The 10,618-nt window shown below is 39.3% G+C and overlaps 1 protein-coding gene across 3 annotated transcripts in view; it reads left to right on the forward strand.

Moving 5' to 3' along the window:
* The window catches only part of LOC112463895 (homeobox protein TGIF2LX-like), a 38,489-nt gene extending 28,166 nt beyond the window's left edge, over positions 1 to 10,323 (forward strand). For 2 of the 3 annotated variants that reach the window (XM_025030577.1, XM_025030576.1), the window contains 4 exons: positions 750 to 1,039; positions 3,609 to 3,835; positions 4,120 to 4,284; positions 4,630 to 10,323. In XM_025030577.1, coding sequence (XP_024886345.1) covers positions 750 to 1,039; positions 3,609 to 3,835; positions 4,120 to 4,284; positions 4,630 to 4,876 — 929 coding nt within the window. In that variant the 3' untranslated portion in view covers positions 4,877 to 10,323. The remainder of the gene's footprint in view (positions 1 to 749; positions 1,040 to 3,608; positions 3,836 to 4,119; positions 4,285 to 4,629) is intronic. The other variant, XM_025030578.1, reaches the window with a different exon arrangement.
* Positions 10,324 to 10,618: the final 295 nt, after the last annotated feature.

The raw sequence follows: 10,618 nt of genomic DNA on the forward strand, positions 1-10,618 counted from the left end.
AAAAAAATATAAGAGACCTTTTTTGTAGATCGTTAAATTTTCTACAAAAATATGTATTGATTATTTATAATATACTATAGAATAGAATACCTTATACTATAGTATACTATTTACTATAGTATTTACTATAGTATAATTATACTATAGTATAGGGTATTCTATTCTATAGTATATTCTATTCTATAGTATAATTATGTATAGGGGTGCGTTCGCGGAGCATGCTATAGAAAATGCGGAAAAACACGTTTTAGAAATGTTAGGGAAAACCGGTTACAGCAATTGTTACTACATGTCACGAAACTTCACTCTGCGAATGGAATGCACATTTCAAAGTGGCTGTCGGGTTTTACGGAAGCTTTTTAGCAAGCGACACAAGTCGACCCAAACGTTCTATCTTTCTTTTTTTTGGCAATGAGTAACAAAGACAAAATGGCACTTGCGTCGACTTATGTCGCTTGTTGGAAAACTCCCACCAACAGCAGCTACTTCGATTCGTCACGCATTCCACCATTTTCTGTAGTGTCGCCATTTGGATAGAACTCTGTCGTCCTTTATGCGTGTATAAGTCGAGAGGGAAAACGGTGGAGAAAGAAAACTTTTCTAATTTCCAATCCTATCCCATCGATTTACCTACAATAACTGCAGTCACTACAGATTTATACTTCGAAGAGTACGTTTCGTCGCGTCTATGTCCTAATTTTATTTTTAAAAATTTTACGACATATATTACACGGTTGTGTTTTTTGCAGTGCCCTGTTACAATCGACGCCGCGCCGCGAGAAGATCGCCTTCCGATGACGACGTAGGAAATATTTCGTCAGAAGCAGAAAATACATCACCGCGAGCTTCACCGTACGCGAATCGCGCCAATCGACGTGTTTCCGTTCGAAATGCATCAGGGCGAAAAACTCGAGGTAACCTGCCGAGGGAAGCCGTGACGATTTTAAAAGAGTGGCTTCGAGAGCATAAATTCAACGCCTATCCGAGCGAAGCCGAGAAGGAAGCACTATGCACGCAGACGGGCCTGTCACTCCTTCAAGTAAGTGCTCTTTTTACATCCCCTTGCCTCGCTAATAAATTGTTAATAAAGATACATTGACACATTGACATATGATCAATTTATCGAGATCACGTGTACTTCTCGATTGCATTTGCAATTAATAATTTTTAATACTTCGTGGCATAAAACGTGTATCAATTCTGAATATCTTATGGCCTCGTGGCGTGACAAGCATCATCAATTTTTAGTACATCATGGCGGGGTACACAGTATACATGCCAAACTTTTCATTCGAGCCATTCAATATTTCTGATATACGCTTTGGGGAACGAGTGTAGTTGTCGATCGTGGATGATAGAGAAAAGTGTATGGTTAAATGAGTGAAGTATCAGTTCCCAAAAATACCATGCGACTCTTTGCGGGTCGCGATGATGTGACTCTTACTTCTCCTTTTTTCCCACTCATGCAATGAAAAGGAAGAAGCGGCCGGAGAAGGTTTAGGAAAAATTGACAATACCTGATTTACGTAGGAAACTTTTAATGGACTCAAATGGTCACATCGGCCGGGTTACTTTTTCTCTCGCATGTGTTACAAAACAAATTTTTACATGAAAATGTTATTTACTTGTTATACTTTTTTTTCCTACGCTATAAGTCTAAAAGATACTTCGTGTTATATATATATATATTTATATATCGAAGTAAAGTGAAAAAAAAACAAAGTTTTAATTTTACTTCGATATGACACACAAAGTATCTTACATAATCATACATAACACTTTCTTACTAATTGTAAGAAGACAAATTTATAAAAAAGTATGCTGAATAAATTTATATCTGATATGTAAAGAATATTAAAACTATTGTTTAAAACAATTTCATTACATGATTCTTTTATAATAGTAAAAATGGAACACATTTTCGTCGATTAAAAGTCACCTGCGTTAATTATTTACTGGTGAAGCAAAGTCATTTTTTTTTTATCATGCCTGATTTAGACAATTCTTGATTAATCTGTATTGATTTATATTTATATGTTAACTATGAAAAAAGTTAGTTATAGTTTACCATTTTTTATTTTACAGATTTACTTGTTATAATAATAATGATACTTATACGTATATACAAGGTGTTTCCTAAGTAAGTACAAAAAATTGAAGGGGATATTCCGTGACTTATTTTAAGAAGTAAAGATTCTATAAACATACGCCCTAAATTGCTCCGTTTTCTTAACACCTCTGACATGGATTACTTCTTGTGGGGATATATCAATAAGAACCGCGTTTACGAGACACCGATATGCGACACGTAACGAACGATCCGATGGAGTCGACTTGGAGCGCTGAGCGGTCCCGAGAGCGCTCCAAACCGCCGAGCGAGAACGCGGCGTCGGGGTACCCGTTTCCGACTAAACCACACCGATCCACCCCAGCGCTCGCGACCATCTACCCCCGCCGCAACCGAACGTCACCCCGCGCGGGGTGTATTATATATAATATAATCCCGCGAATTTCACCGTAAAACAGATTCTGCCGTGAGCCATCATCCGATCAGTCTGCTGCTCTCGCACGTCGAAATCCCCGAGTCGAATCATCAGGTAGAGAGACGGCTCTCTGGTCTCCGTCGAATGACGTATCTCGAAAACCGACTCGATCCCGACCTGTCGTCTTTCTCGCCGTATCGCCGCGAATCCGTGCAGAGCTTCGCTCTCTACGCTCGGCGAAGGTCTCGGGCCACCCGGTACCTGCCACTTCCTTCTCGCCCGACTTTCGCGAACCAGGATAGAGCTTTGCTCTCTACGCTCACGAGGTAGAGAGACGCTCTCTGGCTCCGTCGAATGACGTATCACGAAAACCGACTCGATCCCGACCTGCTATCTTTTTTGCCGCCGCGAACCAGTGTAGAGCTTCGTTCTCTACGCTCGCTGAAGGTCTCAGCCGTCCGATACCGCTTCCGTCTCGCCGTACCGCCGTGAATCAGGGTAGAGCTTCATTCCCTACGCTCGCTAAGGGTCTCAGTCACCGATACCGCGTTTTTACCAGGCCATACGCCGATTACGCTGCGCAATTCAAACGGTGATTGCAAACCGCGGACATCCCGCGCCGGTCGTCGCCGTATCGCAGCACAGCATTGTAGGAGCCCGCGCTTCCACAATTAGCATCGCTCATCGCGGCCGCGCTTCGCGCGACGACTTACGCGTTAACGCACGCGACACTGTATTATACCACCGCAAAATAAATGTATATGTCTCCCCGTGACGCAATAAATCGTTAACTATTGTTATTCAGAAAACCGAGTCTTGCATCTTCCTCCGCACTTACTCCGAACCCTGACCTGCCGCGAGCTAGAATCCGCGCTTCGGAAACTAGTTCAAATGCGTTATTAATGGTTCCCCGAGAACGTTAAGGCGTCTTATGAGATGCCTGGAAAATGTCTTAAAATTTCTCAGACGTTTTATAAAGGGGTCAGAAGAACGTGAAAGAAGGTGTCTTTAAAACATCTTTTAAACATGCCTACTGTCTGGATTCAAACTGACTTTCCAGAGAACAACAACATCATCGTCCAGTCTGCATCAGTTTGTTAACATTACTGATATTGAATTTTGCAGGTGTGTAACTGGTTCATAAACGCTAGGCGACGCATTCTACCTCGTATGCTAGAAGATGCCGGTGAAAATCCTAATCTATATACAATATCGCGTCGTACTCGTCGCAGCTCCGGCAGTCACATTCGGCATGGTCGCCGAACGCCTCTCGAACCCCTCAAGGATGACACATCTCCGCATGGATCGGCGAAATATAACATATCTCGCATGTTGGGCGAATCTGAATATCGGTAAATATTTCTTTCTACATGTATTTTGTCTATTTCGTTATTCTCGCGAGAATTAAGAACGAAAAGTACCACTGACTCAACGATGCCGACTGATTTATACAAAAACTCGAAAGAAAATGTTGCTTAGCCGCTTATCACCTAATTCGCTATTATGCTAACAATGGCAAAGTTTTTTTTTATTTTTTTTATTTTTTTTATTTTTTTTTTTTATTAAAAAAATAAGCGGGAGGGTAGATTAAGTGCGTGAAAATACTAGATGTATCATTCAAGATTTGCGTACGCAGAAGTGAGGACAGTCCGAACGATTACGAGAGCAGTCTGAACGACTACCACAGCGAGGAGGAACATCCTTCGATACGGTGGCCAAACGTAATCGTTCGTCCTTATGCCGAGGCTCAAGTCGAGCAATTAGACGGCGACGCTATTACCCATCCGTATGATCGGCGAAGGCAAGTTGCAATTGTTGCAAGACCATCTGCTAACCGCCTTCTAACGATCTTAAACTTTCGACACACTGACACACTCTTATCACGCTGTCACAATCGTCAGTTTTTCTCCGACGTAAAATAAATAAATAATTAAAGTAGCAGGCAATCTCAAAAGGAAAATAAGGAGAGAGAATCATGTATACGAAAGTCGAGCGTTTCGAGTACATATGCGTTCTTTTGGTGGCACTGAGAATTCTCGTTGATTCTCACGGCGCACCCAACACCGCATCCTGACGCTGTGGAAAAAGACACAGACGTCAGATTTTAAGGATAATGGATTAAAGACGATGTTTTTTTTATGTATAGGCACAGCTCTGCAGAACCTGCTGCGTACTGGAGCGCTCCCCGTGAACATCTGTCGCAAATTGAGCAGATAATCGCGTATCGCGGTCTATCCCAGCAGAGCTTAAAAAATGCTTACGCTCATCAGTGCAACGGTGATACATTTAAGATGTTAGTCGAACTTGCTGTGGATATGCCGTATGCGACCTCGTCATCTTCGTCACGTCCGTCTTCTATTACGTCGGTATCTTCAAGCCTGGGAGATCTTTAAATTAAGAAGATCTTTATCGGTATTTATTGTTATCGTTGATAATCGGAATGCAACGATGATGATATATCAGACTAATAAAAAAAAAAACAAAGATTTCTCTCAAAAAACTAGAAATTACTACACTTTTTAGAAGCATTCATGTAAATCGCTAAATAATCGCCATTATCATTGTCATCTTATTTTGCTGTTAAAACTAACAAATTATTATACTTTTTAGAAACTGTCACATTCGTACAAATTGCTAAACAATTATCGTTATCATATACATATATCACTGCTGCTATTAACATCACAGAATAACACCGATTATAGAACGATTAAGAATTTATCTGAGTAAATATAATAATTTCTAATTTTTTTAAGAGAAAATGTTTGTCTTACTATTGTCTTCTTTTTTTTAGCAAAAAGAAATAAAAAAAATACTTTAAGACTCCTCCTTACTCCTGGGTACTCGCCGCGGTCATGTTATAGCGAATCCGCTATTAGTTCGTCAGAGGTGAGAAATGACACGCTGAGAATTCTTGCATGCCATTTCCAAATAAAAGAGATATTAGATGAAAAAAACAGATTGCTTTAACACACTTATAAAATGTTCCGGAAACTATCTTTTTTTTTGTTGACAGTTAATAAACAGCCCTAAAATAAATGTAATATGAAGCCGAGTCATGCGCCCGCGCATAAGTCTGCATGACTTGGCTGTATCACATTTTACAGCTGTTTATTAACTGTCAAGGGAAAAGAATAGTTTTCGGAACATTTTATAAGTATGTTAAAGCGATCTGAAGTGTTTTTTTTTTTTTATCCAATTATCTTTTTATTTGAAAATGACATGCAAGAATTCTCAGTGTGTCATTTTTTGTCTCTGACGGCACGATGTAACATGACCGCAAACTCAGTACGCACCTATTCTGTAATTCTTAACGACAGTGTCGTTAATGTGATCGTTGCGTAGGTGTACTATATGGAAAAAAGCTGTCGTTAGAATTACTGAATAGGACTACAGGGCCACGATTCTGTAACTCATTATGTTGTCGTTATGAGCACATAACGACGCATAACGAATTACAGAATCGCATTGCAGGAGTCTTAAGCCCGTATCAGACTACCGATTGCAAAGGTCGACTCGACTGCCTACTACGAGTCGTACTTCGTATAGCGCAGTCGTCACACAAATAGATAGAGGGTCGTTGTGTGCGTAAGTGGAGAGGGAAAAACGCGGCTTAAATCTACCATTTCTGGGTACGACTACCGACTCTTATTGTTAGTAAATCAAACACAATGAAGTGCCGACTGATTGAATAGGCAGCCTTTACAGTCGGTAGTCTGATACAGGTTGGGGATTCTTCAGCCGTCTGTATTATAAAATTATCATTTTCGTACCTCTAGTCTTTTATTGCATTAATTTAACAGAATTGAGAATATTTCTTTAAGATTAGCAATACATTTATCAATGATCCCCGGAAACTCCGATTTCATATGGAAAACGTATAAACTGTGCAGCTTTTACATGAAGTACATGTTATGATGAGTTGACAGCGCGTCTACAAGATAGATACCATACTGAGATAAAAGTACAAGTAAGAAAATCTATAATTCCGCAACTATTTCTCGTTTTCCATATGAAATCGGAGTTTTCTGGGATTATTAATGTATGTAATCGTAGAGAAGCATTTTCAATTCTGTCAAACTAATGCGACGAAAGACTAGAAGTACGAAAATGATAATTTTATCGATAATACAGACGGCTGAGGAGTGCCCATCTCGTTACTCGAGTATCGTCGCTTAATTTCCACACGGAGAAGAATTTTTGTAAGAGAAGAATTTCGACTTTTGAAATTCTCGTAAAGTATAATGTTCGCAGCAATTTTCTGTAACGAAACAGTAACGAGCAAGAATGCTTATAAATGTCGATGAGGCGCGATTGTACCATTATTTTACATAATTTTGGTATTCGCATGACATTTTACAGTTTTAGTTCAGATTATCTTGTCCTATTTTGTTCACGTCGTTCTTGAATTCATTATGTTTCAGAAATGTTTAAATGTAAGCATTGAGAATGTTTTTCTATTGCCCTCGCGAATCGCATTTATTTTTAATAAACGCGTTCGAAAGACATGTATCAGGATAATGCATTTTCGTACAAATTACGCTCTCGAGATCACTGAAACTTCTCGTCTCATTATTTTAAGCACATCAAGAAAAGAAAAGCAATTAAATTGAAATTACAGGAAATAACTTTACATAGTGTAAATAATGAAATAGAAATAATGTAGATGTTTGCAAACGATACGCATTCTCTTCGAAATGGAAGAAAAGCGTACGAACCAAAGACTATTGTTATTATTTTTTTAGTACTAATTACTAATAATTAAATTGTGTTACTCGATAGACAATTCTTAAACAGTATAACGTAGCAATTTTTGTTTGTAAATGTTGTGAGAGGGAGAGAGAGAGAGAGAGAGAGAGGGAGAGAGAAAGACGATTATGCGATGAATCCGCTTAAAGAAACAACGTATATTATACGTGAGTCGTTACAAATGTGTAATGTGCGTACACGTGTGTATTTGTGCGCAAATTACTATGTCAATTGCGATATTCCGCTGCATTACGAGAGTCACATTATGATCGTGAAGTGATCACAGTGTGGCGGATAACGAGCACGTGTTCATGGACAAAGTTGTTAAATGTACAACTGAAGTTTATTTTAATACGACATAATCTTGTTATCATAGTGAGGAATAAAATATTTCATATCTGTCTCGATCCTCCTACACATTAATCAATTTCGTCGCGTCGATTTTAATTCGGAATAAATCACGAATTAAAATTCTGCCGAGCTCTACTTGACATTAAACTGATAATTGTATTGTTGGCCTTTTACATATTCTCGATGATTAGTCTCCGAAAAACCCTTGAAATCGATCTTGGAATGAATAACACAATGCAATATTTATTCATACGTCTTCCTGAAGATTAAGTCCAAAATCGATTTTGATTTTACAATCTTGATATCCGTAACAAATTCCCCAATTAGGGGTTGGAGATTTCCTCTTAGCGAAAATATTGTATCACGATTTCCAAGAATCGATTCACATCTTGATGCATGTAACCCTAACAAAATCGAAGATTTTCTCTTAGTCATAATATCACGAACGCGCCACGAACGGTTCGGTTATATTTGTCATTTTAATTCCAAGTAGAGACTTCAAAGTACCACTGCCATTTGTATCACGAGTAAAGTGTCTTAAACTTTTCAGCTTTTTAAAACGCTGTTGTTGACTATCTTATATCGGGATGTCAGATAATAATACCCGCAGAGGGTAGGTAGAGCGGATTAAACTGAAAAGTCCTGTACCGTTTTGCTATTATAACAATAAATTAATGTTATTAATTAATAAAATCATGCTTAAGAAGATTCTGCGAGGCAAAATTCGTATTCACAAGTAAAATATTGTACCATTTGGCGATTATTGAAATGGTATGTCTCGTTTCGAGTTTGGCGCCTTCCACGAATATCTTAATGCTGTACATCTTATTTTGGATTGTCTTTAAAAAAGTTGGTAATGCATTTGTAACTGCATCAATAGAACTCGAGGTCTTTGTATTTCGGGACAAGAAACGTTTCAATGGTCCATGTCTTTGCTCTTGATGTGATAAGATTTCGCATGGAGTTTTGAAAATACTTAGATGAAGTAGCTTCCATCTTGAGCAAAAACCTGTAGAAAGAGATAAGGTGATAGAGTAGGATATGACTATACAGCCGAAGTTTATGTCCTTGAAAAGGTTCTGCGAGGAAAGATACGTATTCATAAGTAAAAAAAAAACTCATTGTCATAATTGCGAAAAGGCACTTTCCTATTCAGTTTAATCCACTCTACTTAGCCTCTGTTAGAATTATTATCACACACCTTGTATATTGAATATACGTTTGCAGGATTTATTTGTAGGAGAGATCTGACGAGCGCATTCTACTCTGACTGCGTTCCAAAATTTACTGCCAGTGCTCAAAATCTATAGCGTATGTAAGTTATGTGTAACATTCATTGCCATACGCTGGCAATGAATTTTGAAACACATTCTCTATTATACAAAACTTATTTGTACAAAACTAAAAACGTGCCTTTTACTCGAGACGTCCTAAATCAAGAGGGACGTCTTTTAGTTTATAGTTGAGCGGAATGTTTGCTGTAAGCGACGATAAAGCAAATTGAGTTATAAATATGTGTTTTTTTTTTTTCACGTATCTTCGATAGTTGGATGGGAAAAACGTGCACTCGCGATATCATACTTTTTTGGGGGGGGGGGGGGGGGGGAGACAATTTCATGTTCTTGCGATAATCTTCCGGGATTTTGGCAGATCGGAATTGCGCGCCGAAGTCTTCGCACACTTGAAGGATACTTGTATTTGTCCTAGACATGGCATTCACATGTGAGTGCAGAAAATGCGCGATCGCGCTGTCGCGAAACTCTTCGGTCGACGTGAACTCGAGAAGTTCGCTTCACCGTTCCGCCCGCTTCCGACAATCGATTGGGATTAATGTGCTCGCAGGAAGGTAAAAAATACCTTTTTCGCGTTTAATTATTAATCTACGATACGAGTCACGGAAGTTACATGAGCGCTCGTGGAGAGTTGAGTTGTGAATGCGCACGTTTTTTCACGTATGTTCGATGATGTGTGAGTTGGATGAGAAAAATCGCGATCGCGATATTTAAGGCTGAGACTATTTTTTTAATTAATTGAAGATTCAGAAAAAAATACTCGACTCGCTCTCCTCGAGGATCGGTATCGTGTTTACAAGAGATGAAGAAATTTTTTTTCACATTCCCGATGATTTTCTGGAGATTTTGCGGATCGGGGTCGCGCGCCGAACTCTTCGCACAAGGAATACCTTGTATTCCTCTTGCCATTCTGCATGACGAAAGGATTCCTGATTGAAAGGGATCGCGCCGTATATCTTATCGTGCATCTCGGCAAGATTTAGCAATATGGGACTGGGGCTGGACTTGCAGTTTTGAGGCCACACGAGAGAGAAATCAGCAAAGTATATATAATCATCGATCTCAGTACAAAAAAAATCGCTGTTAGTCCAGAATCCTTTTGTCGTGCGGACATATTGCGATACATATCTTTGCCACGAGCGTTTGATTAGCGGCGTATGTTACTCTATTGTACAAAACTTATTGATCTAAAAACGTGCCTACGCGAACCTGTTGGGGTCACACGAACGCGAAACGGTGTTTTCTAAAGATTTAGAAGTTAACTTGGAGATTTCGCTCTCCGCGCCAATAAGCATATCGCTATACTTTTGGACAATAACTAAACACGTACACGTCGAACTATCATAGCCGATTTGTGAGAGAGTAGATCGATTTTAAGTTTGGTTTATACGTACATGCACACGTGCATGCATTACATATGAAGAATGAAATATACAAGTGCCATAAAATGCTTGTTATAATTTAAACCCTAGTATGTATGGAATATTGTTTGGGGTTGGAGTTGTGGTGGAGTGTGATGTAAGGTTGCATGGTTGTTGAATGCGTTCTTCCTCCAAAAATATCATTCGCGACTCTCTGTGAGATAGAGACTCTCATCCTGACTCTTGGTGGGAGCGTCGATCGGCATTTGCCGTAGGGGTTTAGGGTTTAAATGAGTATTTTTGTGCGAAATTGTTTATAAATTTTATGTTAGTCGGCGCCGCCAGATGCTCGCGAGAGAGCGCGTTTGCCCGCGCGCGACTG

Source organism: Temnothorax curvispinosus, unplaced genomic scaffold (genome assembly GCF_003070985.1).
Source record: "Temnothorax curvispinosus isolate PA1 unplaced genomic scaffold, ASM307098v1 QBEX01013732.1, whole genome shotgun sequence".
NCBI lineage: Eukaryota > Metazoa > Arthropoda > Insecta > Hymenoptera > Formicidae > Temnothorax > Temnothorax curvispinosus.